At 42.8% G+C, this 18,023-nt stretch overlaps 1 protein-coding gene across 3 annotated transcripts; it reads left to right on the forward strand.

Moving 5' to 3' along the window:
- Positions 1 to 1,199: 1,199 nt before the first annotated feature.
- On the forward strand, positions 1,200 to 12,396 carry LOC133576330 (uncharacterized). Of its 3 annotated transcripts, none has more exons than XM_061929480.1 (2): positions 1,200 to 2,182; positions 6,740 to 12,396. In XM_061929480.1, exon 2 carries the CDS (start codon positions 6,755 to 6,757, stop codon positions 12,302 to 12,304), a length of 5,550 nt encoding a protein of 1,849 aa, XP_061785464.1. In that variant the 5' UTR covers positions 1,200 to 2,182; positions 6,740 to 6,754; the 3' UTR covers positions 12,305 to 12,396. The 3 variants fall into 3 exon arrangements, with proteins under 3 accessions (XP_061785464.1, XP_061785466.1, XP_061785465.1); XM_061929482.1 differs by having other exon boundaries at positions 1,200 to 1,777; XM_061929481.1 differs by lacking the exon at positions 1,200 to 2,182 and adding an exon at positions 2,623 to 2,650.
- Positions 12,397 to 18,023: the final 5,627 nt, after the last annotated feature.

An 18,023-nucleotide genomic window follows, 5' to 3' on the forward strand; every position in this document is an offset into this window, starting at 1 on the left:
GACATATACGTGAACATAACAAAAAAGTTGTACTTTTTATATGTCAGGGCCCTATGCTGCATTGCATTTGCAAAAGACCAAATTAGCCAAGAGTCTGTCAGTCATTTGTGCACGATGGGGGCGTAGTATGATGCCACCATGGCTGAAAACTCGCTCCACTGGAGCACTGGAGGCAGGCACTGCCAAGACTCTCATGGCCACTCGGAACAGTGAAGGAAGAGTCTTCATGTTCAATGCCCAGAACAAAAGGGGGGAGAGAGTTTTTTTGGGTTGGTGCACTACTTGTAAGTGTATCTTGTGTTTTTTATGTTGATTTAATTAAAAAAAGAAAAAAAAAATATATATATATTTCTTGTGCGGCCCGATACCAATCGATCCACGCACCAGTAGCGGGCCGCGGCCCGGTGGTTGGGGACCACTGAGGTAAACAACCAACAGTATGTCAGAAAGCTAGCTAAAACGGTACACATATTCATAATATAGTATACATTTTAACTGACCTTTATTTGACTATTTTTGTCTTTTTTTAGGTGGCTAAAATACGCGGTGCTGCTGACCGCCGTCTCGTTACATGTGATATATTGACTAACGTAACCCTGCTTAAAAAAAAATCACTGAACAAAAAATATGAATAAGGTAGTGAACTGCAACAGATTCCCGTGTTTGCAATAACGTTATAACGTTAGCAGTGAGTTTACAGCCTCACTGATTTAACTACACAGCAAATAAAAGTCACGTTACTTAGCCAATAAACGTTATCTTACATTCAAAACTTACCGTTCTTTGTGCAACTTCAAATGCCGGACGAAGTTGGAAGTTGTTGCCTCTCCATCAGTCATTTTCGAACCGCATGTGTTGCATACTGCAAACCGTTTTGTGTTGACCACCTCGTAATTTTTATACCCAAACAAAATTATTTTAGGTATCATTTTTTGTTCACTGGCGTGTGGTTTGGACATGTCTTCTTCGTTGGTAGATCTAATTTGATTGGCTGTTGTACTGAGAGCACACCAGCTGACACACGCAACGCTGATAGACAAGTACACGATGAAAAATACGGAGCGCTCCCGAATAACTTTTTCATCTTTGGGTTTTGGGGAAAGTAGCAAGTCATGTCAAGTCATGTCAATTCAAAAGGCTCAAGTCCAAGTGAAGTCACAAGTCATTGATGTTAAAGTCTAAGTCGAGTTGCAAGTCTTTTTACATTTTGTCAAGTCGAGTCTAAAGTCATCAAATTCATGACTCGAGTCTGACTCGAGTCCAAGTCATGTGACTCGAGTCCACACCTCTGCTTTTTAGTATAATTGGTCAAGAGGTATTTAAAAAAACTTAAATGTAAATATTAAAAACTACTACTACAGTACTAAAATACATTTTCAGATTACATTTTCTTATGTTGGGTTCACTGTTAAAATATGTTTTCCATGGACAATATAAAATGTATATTTGTAAAATCTTACCTCATTTTTTTTATTATCTTATTTGGGTTCAATTTTTACATTATGACCGTAACCACATTTGTTTATATACATATTTTACGATTATCCATCCATCCATTTCCTACCTCTTGTCCCGTTCCGGGTGGCAGGACATGTCGCTGGAGCCTATCTCAGCTGCATTCGGGTAATATTTTAAAACACTTGTCAATTACACTTGGCAACCACATGATGTCGCTAGTGACTTCTTCTACTGCGACAATTTCCTCTTGATGAAACTGACTTCACTGTGTTTGCAGGAGCTTCAGAAACTGCCACCTCGAGCTCCTCTTCACCACTGAGTAAATATTCATATTTTTAATATTTATTATTTGTATTTATATGCAAAACAGTTTCGTCGAAGTGGGGATATTGTACCGGGGTTCAAGCACGTACAGACCTGGGGGGCCTGGGCTTTTGTAAAAAAAAAAAAGAAATAATAAAAATTCCTATATAAAATTGGTACAAAAAAAGACGTCAAAAATCTTAATATAAAATATAGCCCTGGACGTTCAATAAAAAGGTTGCTTGAGTCAAATTAAAAATGTCTGAGACTGCCTACATCTCCCTATCAAAAATACGAAATGGTTGATTCCACCTATAGGTAGCAGCAATAAAAACTTCAAACAGTCACTCACCACAGACGTCATCATAGCTCACATTTAAACACAGCACCGACATTTTGGAACAAGGCGAGGTGAGAGAAGGTAAACATATAATAAATCTATTTGTGGCAGCAGAGAAGAAAGTTATGCGCTTTTGCATCTAATTGCCCATAATTGTGGTGCGTTCAAAGACCCCCGATTAAAGTTAGGAAACAGAGATTGACTTTCAGGGGGAAATGTACTAATAATAATCAAATCAAAAATAATAATGACGTTTTGATTTTGATCATCCTATGTGAACAAGCTCATCTCTACTTGACACTACGGGGAACTTTGACAGATTCATAATATTTAAAGGGTCTGTTTGCAACAATAACAGAAATGCCTAGGGGGCGCCAACTTTCCAATGTATTTGAAGCGTTATATCACGCCCTTTTATGGGCTCTCGGACGTAATGACGTAACTACGTACGTACGGACGTTACATGTGATTTGGGTGTACATTCTATCATAACAACATAACTGCAAACTGCTGTTCTTGTACTGCTTTTGTACGTGTGGATGAGACCGAGTGAGTGACTGCCATACACACCAATCATTTCATCCGGGCCGGTTATTTTTTCACTACATCAACTTAACTATCAATTGGTAAACATTTAATTTTAAACCAATTGTGTTCTGTTAAATTACTAATAGTAACATAAGCTAGATCAGGGGTGTCAAACTCGTTTTCATTGAGGGCCACATCGCAGTTATGGTTGCCCTCGGAGGGCCGCTTTTAACAATGAGTAATATATGAATGTACATGTATATATATAATACATTAATATTTTATTTTTTTTACATAAGCTGCAAAAAAATATTTACATTTTCTTTAAAAACTGTCATCTCAGTCACCAGAATTTTACAGTAAAAGCATTTTTTTTTTACAGCATATAAAAATATACAATGAATGGAATGGAAAAACAATACAGCTGTTTTTAGCAGTAAAATTCTGCCAGTTTGGTTTTTTTACAGTAAAATCTTGATTTGTTTTTTTTGTTTGTTTTTTCATGTTTTAGTGTTTTACTGTATACGGAAAACAGTACCAAAGTTGATTTTACGGTAAAAAACTCAAATTTAATCGTAAAATCTATTGTCAATTTTACAGTCTACAATTTGATTGATAATTTGTTTTGAAATCATAAGTCAAGCAGATGTTTAAGTACAGTATTTATCTTTATTTTAACAAAAAATATATATTTGGAATATATAACATTACATTTTGATTTTGATAATATTGAATTTTAAAAGATATGCAATTGCATGCAGTACATGATGTTTAATGTCAAAAGGGGAAATAATAAATGTATTTAGTAAGAAAAGATTAAGCATTTTATTAACGCATATTATTTCCAGGCTTTCGCGGGCCGCATAAAATAATGTGGCGGGCCAGATTTGGCCCCCGGGCCTTGCGTTTGACACCTGTGAGCTAGACAATGGTGTATTTTCCTAATGACGCCGTAGCTTGACGCTCCTTTAATTCCTTGTCCTCATGCTTGCAGCAGCAACAACAACAACAACGGCACACCCCCCATTGTTTTGTGTAACATTTACTTGAAAACTCAATTATTCCAAGATGCCAAACTATAAGAATTTAGAAAGAAAAAAGAGGTATAATTGAGGTAACAAGAAATAGATCGAGGTCAATAAACTGCATTAGTGTCCAAACTTTTGATCACACAGATCCCCGATTAACATGTCCTTCAATATAATAACAGCAATGTGAAATAGTACATTTCTGTAATTTATTCTCACAAACCTAAGAATTGCAATGAATTAAAATGCGACTTACTAATTACTTTAAATAATGCTCTATAAATATTTTCATATTTAAATAAGGCAGGGTTCTTGAGGGTGCATGGGAGTTTGCCCAAACAGTCTACATGTGCTTTGTGGACTTGGAGAAGGCCTTTGACCGTGTCCCTCGGGAAGTCTTGTGTGGAGTCCTCATAGATTATGGGGTATCGGACCATCTGATTGTGGCGGTCCGCTCCCTGTATGATCGGTGTGAGAGCTTGGTCCGCATTGCCGGCAGCAAGTCAGATCCGTATCCAGTGAGGATTGGACTCAGCCAAGGCTGCCCTGTGTCACCGGTTCTGTTCATAACTTTTATGGCATTGGGGGGATCTGGTTTGGTGGCTGTAGGATTAGGTCTCTGCGTTTTGCAGATGATGTGGCCCCCAGAGCTTCATCTGGTCAGGATCTTCAGCTCTCACTGGATCGGTCTGCAGCAGAGTGTGAAGCGACTGGGATGAGAATCAGCACATCCATGATTCCCGCTTGGAAAAGGGTAGAGTACCATCTCCGGATTGGGGAGGAGTTCAAGTACCTCAGAGTCTTGTTCACAAGTGAGGGAAGAGTGGATCGTGAGATCGACAGGCGGATCGGTGCGGCCTCTGCAGTGATGCGGACCCTGCATCGATCCATTGTGTGAGCCTGAAGGCAAAGCTCTCAATTTACCGGTCGATCTACGCCTCTATCCTCACCTATGGTCATGAGCTTTGGGTTTTGACCGAAAGGACAAAATCACGGGTAGAAGCGGCCGAAATGAGTTTCCTCCGTCAGGTAGCGGGCCTCTCCCTTAGAGATAGGGTGAGAAGCTCTGTCATTCGGGAGGAGCTCAGAGTAAAGCCGCTGCTCCTCCACATCGAGAGGAGCCAGATGAGGTGGTTAGGGCATCTGGTCAGGATGTCCCCCGGACGCCTCCCTAGGGAGATGTTTCCGGCACATCTGACTTGTCGGAGGCCACGGGGAAGACCCAGGACACGATGGGAAGACTATGTCTCCCGGCTGGCCTGGGAACGCCTCGGGAACCCCCGGGAGGACCTGGACGAAGTGGCTGGGGTGAAGGAAGTCCGGGCTTCCCTGCTTAGGCTGCTGCCCCCGCGACCCTATCTCGGATAAGCGGAAGAAGATAAATGGATGGATGGATAAATAAGGTGCATAGTCCCCTTTGGCTGAAAAACATAAAGCACCTTCCATACAAATGCAAGTTAACTTATAAGCTTCTACAAATGGTGATGTTAAATTTTGTGGTTGAAAAATATAACTGTGAGGAATTACGAACAGCCGCTTTCAGTGAATGACAGGTTATTTGATTGTCTAGGCCACTTTATAATGAGTTTCTTGGTGGGAGGGAGATTTCTAAATCGAAACCAAATAATTATTGTAGATACTGTATGCTCTAGATATGTTAATTTAAAAAAAAAAATCCAAAAACCTAATTAAGGTTTTTAAACATGTTTTTAAAAAGGTGCTTTCAACCAAGTTAATGCAATATTTAGTTGTTTAATGTATGTAAACATACCAAGTGTGTGTATGGGGTGGCAATGTTGAGTTCAGGGTGGGATGGAAGGCACTTGATAGTCTTGTGTATGGGGGCCCAGCATTTGGTGCCATGCCCCTGACTTTAGAGACTGCTTGCTCTATTAAGCCTGCCTTATTTTTTTCTCACACCGAAGACCCGTCCTACACTACTTCTGATTGGCTACTGTTGCAGCATGCTTGTGTGTTGGGGTTAGCGTCAGGCCGGGTGGTCAATCAGAGGCAGCGAGAGGTGGGTCTTCGCTTGAACGCATTTCACTGATATGTGAAACTTTAGTTACTATCAATCTAGTTTCTTTTAATTATTCCATCACTTGGTAATAAATACATCAAATTGCAAAACAAATAAAAATACAATGAAAAAATTAAAATAGGAATATGGGCTGATGGCCAAATTGAACAGGGTTTAACGTGCCTGGAAAAGCTTAGAATTAAGACTGTCCAATCCAACAGTAGTTAAGTCTGTTTTTTCCACCCAAGAGGGCAAATTAGTGTGTTTTGCCAACAGAGATAGCCCTTTAGCATACATTTTTGTCTCCTAAGATGGGACTTTGGTTTGTGTTTTTGCCTCCAAAGAGAACATTTTGGCAAATGTTTGTCCCCAAGAAGGATCGTTGTTGCACATGTTGGCTTCTAAGGGGGCACTCGAACACACTTTTTGGTTTAAGAAGGCACTTAAGCGTGCGTTTTGGCTCCAACGAGGGCCACTTTAACATGTATTTTGGCTTCCAAAAGGGTACTTTAGCACATGTTTTGGCTTCTAAGAAAGCACTTTAGCATGCCTTTTGCCTCCCAAAAGGACACTTTAGTGAGTTTTGGCCCCCAACATGGCACTTTGGTGCACAATTTGGCTCCCAAGTGGACACCTAAGCACACCTTTTGGCTCCTGCACTTTAGCATACGTCTTATCTCCAAAAAAGGGTACTTAAGCATAATTCAGAAGGAAAGTAAACCTAATATCCCCTAAATATAACAAACAAATTTAACACATATGTGCACAAACTGTTTTGGGGATTGTCAATTGAATGACATAAGTGAATGCAGATACAATTAGCATTACAAAAGGCTCCCAACTATATTACTGAGGATGCAATAAAGTGTCTGTTCACTGATTAGACGTGACATGATGTCAACTTTTGCATGATGTCACACCAAAGAGTAAGTTGCTGCGATGTCTCTGATGACAAAGGCATCTTAAAGCTTTGTACAAATGACTGCCTGGTAGTCATTGGGGGGAGGGTAGGTGGTTGCTGCTCGCCACTAAACATTACTATCTTCTCACTTGTATTCTCAGTGAGCAGACACCAAGATGCCGAGTAAACAGAAGCAGAGGAAACGCAGGAATATCCAGAAACATAAAACGCCCTATCAGAGGTCCTGTCAACTCCTTACACCCAAGCAGGAAGAGAGTGAGGAGCAAAAAGCAGAACATGCGCAACACAAGGTGAGACGTAGAAATTCGTCGCGTCAGCAGCAAGTCAAGAATGTTCCCAAATCACCAGGTGGGCAAACCTCAGCACCACAGGAGGACCAGACTGTAACTTCTCTGGAGGATGAGACACCTTCTGAGCTTCAGAGAGTTCAGACAGAGCCTTTAGAAGACTTACCACAAGATGATGGTTCTGTTGGATCCTCACAGGAGGATGAGGCCCCTGAGGGACAACAATCACCAACAGGAGTTCAAGAAGATGAGACAACTGCATCTTCTCTGGAGAACAGCACAACTGCAAGGCTGCAGGTGGTGGAAGCTACATCCGAGGAGGAAAGAGACCCTCATGAGGTCAAGGCAGATGTTAGATCCTACGAGCATGAGACCATTGCTGCACCTGAGAACCATGAGACATTTGCAACAGCTCAAGAGGATATGACCGTTGCTCCTCTGGAGGACAATACCACTGCAGTGCTTCAGGATTTTCAGAAAAATCAAGTGTCACCGATAGCTGATTACTCCGCGGCATCATCACAGGAGGATGAGACCCTTGAGGGACATGGAGAATATAACACAATTACAGCCAGACAGCAGGATGAGGTAACAAATGATGAAACAGAATGGATGGAAGAGTCACATGCAGTAGGTCGGGAAGATGAGAACACTGCACCTCTTCTGGAAGATAACACAACTGCAAGTCTACAGGTTGTGGATTTTGCATCCCAGGAACAGGAAAGAGTCCTTCAAGAGGTTCAGACAGATTCCCAATCCTATGAGGATGAGACCTTCACTGAACCTCAGGAGGACGGGATTTTTGCAACACCTCAAGAGATGGATGCAGCCCATGCTCCTCTGGAGGATGACATAGCCATTGCTTTTCTGGAGGATGAGGTCACTGCCGTTCTTCAGGAGATTCTGACAGAGATAGTCATCAAAGAGGAGGTGCCACTTGATAAGCCTGTTGCATCATCACAAAATAATGAGACCAATGCTCCTCTGAAGCATGACACAGCCATTGCTTTTCTGGAGGATGAGTTCCCTGCAGTTCCTCAGGAGATTCTAACAGAGATACTCATCAAAGAGGAGGCAACACTAGATGATGAGCCTGCTGCATCATCACAAAAGAATGAGCCCCATGGATTTGCAGAAGATGCCTCATTTATAGCAGAGAAACAGGATGATTTAGCAAATGATGAAGAATGGATGGGGGAGTCACCGGCAGTAGTTCAAGAAAATGCAAAAACTACAGCGCTACAGGTGGTTGAAGCTGCATCGCAGGAGCAGGGAAGAGTCCATCAGGAGGTCAAGACAGATGTCAGTTCTCATGAAGACGAGACAATCACTGCACCTCAGGAGCATGATACGTTTGCATCATGGCAAGAGGAGGATACAACTGGAGCTCTTCTCGAGGATACCGCAACTGTATCCCGTGGGGATTTCATAGATCAAGAGCCTCACAAGGATGAGACCACTGCTGCATCGTCCAAAGATGAGACTGCTGCATCATTCCATGAGGATGGAGCATCTGCAGGACTTGAGGAGGACGACACAGATTCCACAGTTGATGAAGATGAGAGCACTGCTGACTTGTTAGGACAAACCGCTTTAGGAAATGCACCACACGCAACTCACAATGAAGTGAGATGTCCACATCCTCCATTGGATGTAAAACATGCAAGATTAGTCTCCTTCAACATGAAAAAGCTCATGATGAAAGCATGGCTTCACCTTGGAAGGATGAGGCTGCGACCTCAAGCCAGCAAGATGACACCTCAAATGGGAGGAACACCTGGAGACCTCACGGCGGATGGCACTGATACAGATCTGCAGTTGGAGGATAAAACTGATGAACTTCAGGAGGAGGAAAGTACGGAAAACACTGAGGTGTTTCTTCAAGAGGATGAGAACACAATTACAATTGAGGTGGAAGAGATAGTAGCCTCAGTTCTGAAAGAAGCAACATCTGCAGCACTTGCGATCATAGAGGCAAATGCAGTGCCCGAAGACGATGTGATGTTTGCTGGACCGCAAAAGGAGGACACAGATTCAGGATCTCATGAAGTCCAGGAAAGTCCAGCACCATACAAGGATGAGACTAATGCAGCCTCTCAACAAGAAGCCACAAATGGGGCAGAGGAAACTACTTCAACTCCTCAGGAGCAATTTGAAGGTGGTGAGGAAGCTCAGAAGGACCACACAACTGCTACACTTCAAGAACATGATACACCGGTAGCCCATTCCGAAGATGAAACTATTAAAGCACCTTTTGATGATGAGACCCACTTGTCAACAGAAGAACAAGCTGCTACATCACCTTTGGAGAATGAGAGCCTGAAGGAAGACATAACGGCTGCAGCTCAAGGGGACTGGACATCCCAAGCTTCTCCGGTCGATGGTACAGCTGCTGAAGATCAGCAGACAGAACGAGCTTCAGTATGTCAGGAAGAAGAAAGTCAGCAGGATGCAACAACTCTAGAACTTCAAGAGGAGGACACAAGTCCTGCAACCCAAGTCGATCAAATAAGTACATCCCTAAAGAATAGAAAAACATCAGAAAATCAGGAAGTTGAGATAAATGTTGCACTTCAGGGGAATGAGACCACTGCTGCACATCCGGAGAAACTGGCAAACATAGCACCAGAGGGGGATAAGACTTCAACATCAGTTGTGGTGGACGCAACAACTGCGGAGAAAACGAGTGTTGCAACACAAGAGGATTACACAACTGAAGCTCTGTTAGAGGAAGAGAGAACTTCACAATCTAAGACATATGTGGTCATACAAGAGGATGAGACACCTCTGCAAATCTTGGAAGATACCAACGGTGCAATCCTTGAGGAGACAACCATGGTGTCACAAGAGAATGAAACCGTCCACCAGGACCCTGACCCATCGGCGAACAAGCACAAAACTGATGCACCTCAGACGGATGAGAATGGTTTGCTTCAGGAGCACAGAGAACATAGCACGTTTGACACCAATATAGTTATTCAGGAGGATGCGACACTCATGGTTACAGCACTGCAGGGAGATGAGCTAATTACTGTTGAGATGCATCCTGTACCTCACCATACCACTCCTGCACACCAAAGACAGGAGATGTTTGCATTTGTTCAAGAGGATGAGACTCTTCAGGGGGAGGACAAAATGGTTGAACCTCAAGACTATCACAATGTTCTGCAAAAAGAAACACATCAAGAGGATACAAATGAAGAGACAGCTGTTTTATACAAGTGGGATGAGACTGCTACACCAGCATTGCAGAATGAGACAAATGTTGAACCTCATGAGGACAACATGACTACTGAAACTCAGGCAGAGGCTGAACCTGTGCCGATTTTGAACAATGAGGCCAATATAGAATCTCAGGTGGATGAGATAGTTACAGAACTTCCGAAAATTGAGTCCACTACACCAGCTTTGCCAAATGAGAAAAAAATTAAACTTTGCGAGATTGAAACAGCCGTTTCACCTCAGAATGATGAGACACAAATCAAACCTCAGGAGGATCAGACCGGATCAGAACCTAAGGAACATGAGACTGCTATACCAGCTTTTCTGAATGATGTTGAACCAGAGAATAGTACTATACCCGAGCAGGAGGGTACCATGTCTGAACCTCAAGAAAAAGAGAGTTCTACACCAGCTCTGCAGAATGAGACAAATGTTGAACCTCAGGAGGGCGAGATCTTTGCATCACCTTTGGAGGATGATACATCAGCTCTACAGAATAAGACAAATGTGGAACCTAAAGTAGATACAATGCTGGCTACACCTCAGGAATATGAGATCCCTGCTGTGTGTCTAGGTTTTGAGACTGCTACATCAGCTTTGCAGAATGAGACACATTTAGAATCTAAGGAGGGTTACATCTTTGCTGCACCCCAGGAAGATGAGACATTATCTCCAGATTTGCAGAATGAGACAAATGCTCAATTCCAGCAGGGTGAGATCTTTGCAGTACCTCAGGAGGATGGTACATCACCTCTGCAGAACGAAACAAATGTGGTACCTCAAGTGGATATAATGCTGACTAAAACTCAGGAAGATGAGACTACCACTGCTGCATGTCAAGAGATGGATATGATCCTGGCTGTACCTCAGGAAGATGAGACTCCTACACCAGCTTTGAAGAATGAGACAAATGTAGAACTACAAGTAGATATGATCCTGGCTGTACCTCAGGAAGATGAGACTCCTACACCAGCTTTGAAGAATGAGGCAAATGTAGAACTACAAGTAGATATGATCCTGGCTGTACGTCAGGAAGATGAGACTCCGACACCAGCGTTAAAGAATTTGACAAATGTTGAACTACAAGTAGATATGATCCTGGCTGTACCTCAGGAAGATGAGACTCCTACACCAGCTTTGAAGAATGAGACAAATGTTGACCTACAAGTAGATATGATCCTGGCTGTACCTCAGGAAGATGAGACTCCTACACCAGCGTTAAAGAATTTGACAAATGTTGATCTACAAGTAGATATGATCCTGGCTGTACCTCAGGAAGATGAGACTCCTACACCAGCTTTGAAGAATGAGACAAATGTTGAAGCCCAGGCAGCTGACACATTTGCTGCATGTCAGCAAGATGTGACCACTGTTGGACCTCAGGACGATGTAACTTCTGAATCAGTTTTTCGGAATGAGACAAAGGATGAGACCATTTCTGAACCTCGGGAAGATGAGACTCCCACACCAGCTTTGCAGACTGAGACACATGTTGAACCCCAGGATAGTGAGTTTTCTGCACCTCAGGAAGAAAAAATATTTGAACCCCAGGATAGGGAGACCCTTTCTGCACCTGAGGAAAACATATTTGAACCCCGGGATATGGAGACCTTTTCTGTACCTCAGGAAGTAAAAATATCAGTTCCGCAGTATGAGACAAATGTGGAACCTCAAGTAAATATGATGTTGCCTGGATCTCAAGAAGATGAGACGACTTCATCAACTTTGTTGAATGAGAGAAACGTTGAGACTTTTGCTGCATATCAGGAAGATTCCACCACTGCTGAACCCCAGAATGATGAGCGTCCTTTGTCAGCGTCACAAAATGAGACACATGTTGAACCTGCGGACGATGACTGTCCATCAGCATTGCAGAAGAAGACAGCTGTTGACCCTGAGGATGATGAGTGTCCTTTATCAGAAACACACAAGACAGATGTTGAACCTCAGGAAGATGCGCCTCCTTCAGCAACGTCACACAATGAGACAGCTGTGGAACCTCAGGACGGTGAGCACCCGTCGTCATCCTCGTCGCTGAACGAGACACACGCTGAATCTCAGGAAGAGGACGACGGCATGAATGAATTCAATAAAGCCATCAAGAAGTTGCTCCTAAAAGGAGAGCAGTTGGAGCAGCTACTTGAGCAGGAGAAAGTAGAGATAGAAAACCTCCTCCTGTCCCTTGTGTCGCTCTAGGGACAACGAAGCAAATTACCCATTCACTTGTTTTTCTCTACTTTAGTGAGCCGTGTAATATATTTAATGGAACTTAAATGAAAATAAAAAAATCTTAAATGTTCTCAGTTGCTCTGGTACTCTCTGTAGTTAAGTGTCTGAGATCAGATGCTTGTGGGAAGGCTTAACGCGATGAGTGATTAAATGTGAAGGCTTGGGATGAGTGCTGGGTGGGGAGCGTGTCGCAGGGGTCCCGGCACCCTGCTACCAACTATCTGACAAGAGTGCATTGTTCTCTGACCCAAATTTCCTGACCTGGAATTGTAGCAAAAAGGTCAGCTTGAATGGGACCCCATGCAACATGTCTTCACTCTCCACTGCATCTCAGTCCGTGGTCAGACCATGACATCATTCAACTGTCAAACAATATTTTCGCACAATTAGCTCATCTGAGGATCAAACGATGGGGATGCTAACAGTTACATTGTAAATTTACTAGTCTTAAACATGAAACTCATTAGAAGTCGTCGCATTGCGTTTTGTGCTCTAAGGCAGTGGTCCCCAACCACCGGTACGGGGACCGGTACCGGCCCGTGGCGCATTTTCTACCGGACCGCAGAGAAACATTGAATAATTTATAAACGACTGCATTTTCTCTGACTTAACTTTCACCTGTCTCATTAGACACACCAATAAGCTTGCTTATAGATGTACAATAAAACTTATAGGAAGTTGCCATTTGTTATATTTGTTATAACTTTGTGACATGATACCATGCACATTAATGGACATATCAAATATTAATGTGACAGATTGTAGCCAAAGGCTGATTACAATCTGCATGTCATTGCAAAGAAACAAGCCCAGGGCTCCCACTAATTCAGCGTTATAGAGAGTTGTATTTTTCACACACTTATTTTTGCTGTATATATCTAACACAAGTGGAAAGCAGGTCCCTGAAAATAAAGCCTACATTAAACCAGTCCGTAGTGCAAAAAATGTTGGGGACCACTGCTCTAAGGGACCAGTGTTTTTTTAAAGGGGAACTGCACTTTTTTATTTTTTTATTTTGCCTATTCACAATCATGAGAGACATGATGATGGATAGTTTTTTTTTTGTTTTTTTTGCATTATATATATAAAATAAATGCGATCAAAAGTCCGCTTACAATGGAGCCTATATAGGGAGCGGCGCAATTTTGCATATAAAGCGCTTAAACACATCTAAACACCTCAATTGAGGTTTTGTATACATGATGTAAGTATATATGTAATGTAGTAATGCGCACATTTATAATAACATTTAATATTTATGTATTTTGATCACTTGAAGCATGCGCAACGCATTAATTACAAAAATGGATCACTGATTATTACTCACTGCAGTAATAATTGGCTCCGCTGTAAGTCGACTTTTATTTACGTTTATTTACAAGTTAGAATGCATTTTTTTTAAATCCATCTGTCATGTCTTTCATAATGATTTTGAACGATAGGCAAAACTCCAAATAAATTGCAGTTCCCGCTTAAATGTGTCCTGTACAGCCACTCAGGCAAATCATATTGTTGATGTAGATACCGTTTTGCTGTACAGTTTTACTCTGCAAAAGAGAAGTGTGGGATATTTATGTTGTTTCCCTATTTGTATTTGACTTTATTAAATGGATATATTTAGTGTTTGGCGCAGCTGGACTGGAGCAGGAGGGGATAAAAAAAAGAAAAAAAAGGACAGATGGGGAAAATAGCTATACAAAAGGGGGAATAAGACAGAGAGACAACAACAACAACTACATCAGAAAATACAATATTTACAAATATGATACCAAAAATTATTAAAAAAAAGACCAATTAATGAAATAGATGGTAAGAACACCGAAATGACTTATTACACTGCAAATGGAGTAATACAAATACCAATAGAAATACCAATAGAAAGAACAATATTGATCATGAAAAATAATAATTACCTCTATTATCAATATTAGAATTGTTTTAAATGCAACAATTCATATACAGTATGTAATAAATACTTGAAACACAAAAGAAAGCAGATAATGGAGGGGGGCGAAGCGAAGCGGACTACATTAAACTTTTACATTGTTATGGTAAGGGATGGGGGGGCAATGTTAATATATGGTTAAAGAGGTGTGAGTGTATGCATGTATATGTGCATGTGTATGTACAGTATGCATGTTTGTATAGTGAATGTGCGTGCACATGTACCTTTGTATGTGCATGTGTATGTATGAACATACATTTGTAAATACGTGAATTGTATTTCTATAGCGCTTTTCTCTTGAGACTCATAGAGCGCTTTACAAAGTGAAACCCATTAACTACATTTAAACATTTGGCACTGGGAGCAGGTGGGTAGAGTGTCTTGCCCAAGGACACACCGGCAATGGCAAGGATGGTGAAAGCAGGGATGGAACCTGAACCCTCAAGTTGCTGGCATAGCCGCTCTACCAACTGAGCCATGCCGCCTGTCTGTATGTATGTACGTTTGTATGTGCGTATGTATATATGAGGGTGTGTATCTAGGTTGTATAGTATATTTGTCTCCCAGCAAGTGCGGGAGACAAAGTGCGGCCCTTGCCACACACAAAGCTCCACTCAAAATAGCAGGTGCAGCGCACAAGGAATCACCGGCCCCAAGCAGGCAAGCAGGCCGGCCAGCAACAGGACCCTCAGGATTAAGCCAACCGCGCCACCGGGCAGGCCATGGACAGACGTGCACAGCCGAGGACAAGGCACGGGAGAAGCGGGAGACAACCAGCCTCCAAGCCAGTGAGCGACCACACCCCACACGGGCAGAAAGTCAGGATGTTTGAACCCACCATCGCCTCTCAATGGCAAGTTCTCACTACTGTATACAGAAATATTTTAAGAATGTTTTCCTCAATGTCGTAATAATTTTGCTGGTTAAAGTGTACAGCTAAAAAAAAAATCACTATCTTGTAAAATTGAAAAAAGTATAATCCATTTTTTTTTTCTAAACTTCAATTGGTCTTTGTCCTAATGGAACTCCTGAAATCAAATAACTTGTGCGCGTTTGCAAATGCCACATCACTACCAGACAGTGTTGCCACCTTGGCAACTTTGTCGCTCAATCTGGCGACTTTTCAAATTCTCTTCGTGACTTTTTTGTAAACAGCTACTCACGAAAAATCTAGCGACTTTTCCCGGTGTTGTTGGAGGGGATTTCTTGTGTCTCAAATACTTTTTTTGTGTCTCGAAGACTGAGGCGAAAGCTTGCTGCAGTCAATGTCCTCCAGGATAAGTGGCGGTTGCTGCCGTGAGCCTCTACTCCGTTCCAAAGTACTCACAGGCGATGGTCAGTCTAAATGTAGCTTCTGCTGCGCAAGCAGAGCGGACACCCTCACCATTCAAAGACCAGACTGCAAATAATGTGCACATGCACAAAGCCGCTGCGATTCCCGCCCTGGAAAGCACCAAAATGATGCGTTCCATTCATACTGGGAAGTCGGAATTTCCGAGTTCCTGGTTGGGATTTCAACTAGAACGCCCCTCAAGGTCGAAATTCAGACTCGGAAAGTCGGACGGAGTATTTTCACTACCTTTGAGTTGGCTTCAAAGGTGGCTGCTCTGGATGTAAACAATGATATACACTTCTATGATGTCTGTTATTAACACTTCCCATTGTTTTTTGTAGTACTAAATCAGCCATATACTGTATGATGTATTGTTGAATTTATATATGGTAACGTTATCATAGTGTAAACTACAATTATTTCATGTTTTACATCACTAGCAATATTGTCTGCATTTCCTCTTCATATGCTGTGTTTGAAGGTTGCAGAAAGAGTGCATATTTTCTCATAAGTTGTTTATATTCAGACAAGGCAAGCGCAATAATAGCTTACGTGGATGTGGACTTGATATCTGACCTCGCGTCTGGTATCCGCCCCTTGAGGGGGGGGCTGGGGTCGGGAGCTGTGTTGGTGGGGTGGCTCGGCATCACCATGCCAAGCCACAGCCTCCCTCACGGCCGCCACCACCAGTCTACCGACCTGTCAAGCCACAGCCTCCAGCACGACCGCCCTCACCAGTCTTCCGACCTGCCAAGCCGCAACCCCCAGCTAGACCACCTCCACCTGCACCAGTAGCTCCACGACGCCAAGCTCCGGTACCAGCTCCACGACGCCAAGCTCCGGTACCAGCTCCACGACGCCAAGCTCCGGTACCAGCTCAACAAGTCCAAGACCAAGACCCTCCACGCCAAGACCAAGACCAAGACCCGCCATGCCAAGACCAAGACCAAGACCCGCCATGCCAAGACCAAGACCAAGACCCGCCATGCCAAGACCAAGACCAAGACCAAGACCCGCCATGCCAAGACCAAGACCCGCCATGCCAAGACCAAGACCCGCCATGCCAAGACCAAGACCTGCCATGCCAAGACCAAGACCCACGCCAAGACCTATACCAAGACCCACGCCGAGCTTCGACGCCTGACGCGCCACGCCGAGCTTCGCCGCCTGACGCGCCACGCCGAGCTTCGCCGCCTGACTCACCACGCCTGCCACGATGACGACGCGCCTGCCTCCTCGTCGGCCACGGATATGGCCGCTACCTGGTCGCCCGCCACGCCAAGTGCGCCCACCTCCCAGTCGGCCACGAATGTGGCCAATCCCTGGGCGCCCGCCTCGCCTGCTGCAGCGGCGTTCCACTCGCCGCCGCCACTTGACTTTGCCTCGGTGGATTCGGGGCCACTTGGGCTGGCGACCCACCGCCATGTCCCCCTCCCGCCCTCCCATGACTATTGATCTTTGGGGTTTTTTGGACATCTGGTATCTGTCCTTAAGGGAGGGGCTCTGTCATGTCTGTGTGATCAGGCTTTATTTTTTGACTTTTTGTGCAGTTTTGTTTTGTCACCATAGTTACCCATTAGTTTCACCTGTCATGTCACGCACCTGTTTTGAGTCATGCACCTGCTTGTTAATCATGTCCATAAGTATTTAAGTTAATTCATTTTCTGTTGTTCGGCCTGACGACCTCGCACCCCATATATGCTTCTGCACACCCTTATGATCCTTGCTGCTCCTTTTTCATGCCGGTTCCATGCCAAGTAAGTTTTTCTTTATCAAGCCACAGTTAATGTTTTGTTTAATTGTTCATAGTTTCCGCCACTGTGCGTGCTTTTCATTTGTACTTTTTTGCTATAGTCTTTTGGTTTCATAGCTTATTCTCCGCCATTGTGCGCGCTTTTTGTTTGATCTTTTTTTTAATAAATAAATCATGTACCTTGGTTCCCGTCTCGCCCGTGCCAACTTTCCGCTGCATCCCGGAAAAGCAAACAACCAAGATCAAGTCCTGACATTCTGCACTGTCATGCAATGTCCCAATCACATTGTTCATGTTAATGAGCCTGTCAATAGATGAGAATAATTTCACAACCCTCCAATCTTTTGTGTATGTGTGCATATATATATATATATATATATATATATGTATATGTATATGTATATATATGTATATATATATGTATGTATATATATATATATGTATATATATATATATACATATGTGTGTATATATATATATATATATATATATATATATATATGTATATATATATATATATATATATATATATATGTGTGTATATATATATATATACATACATACATATCAGTGACGTGCGGTGAGGTTCATGGCTGGTGAGGCACTGACTTCATCACAGTCAGATTTGCAAACATATGAACCCTAAAGAGTATCT

Source organism: Nerophis lumbriciformis, linkage group LG34 (assembly GCF_033978685.3).
Source record: "Nerophis lumbriciformis linkage group LG34, RoL_Nlum_v2.1, whole genome shotgun sequence".
In the NCBI taxonomy this organism is placed as follows: Eukaryota; Metazoa; Chordata; class Actinopteri; order Syngnathiformes; family Syngnathidae; genus Nerophis; species Nerophis lumbriciformis.

Bases quoted from the DNA above. Each gene is read 5' to 3' on its own strand.
- LOC133576330 (XM_061929480.1), top strand. From the start codon at position 6,755: ATGCCGAGTAAACAGAAGCAGAGGAAACGCAGGAATATCCAGAAACAT.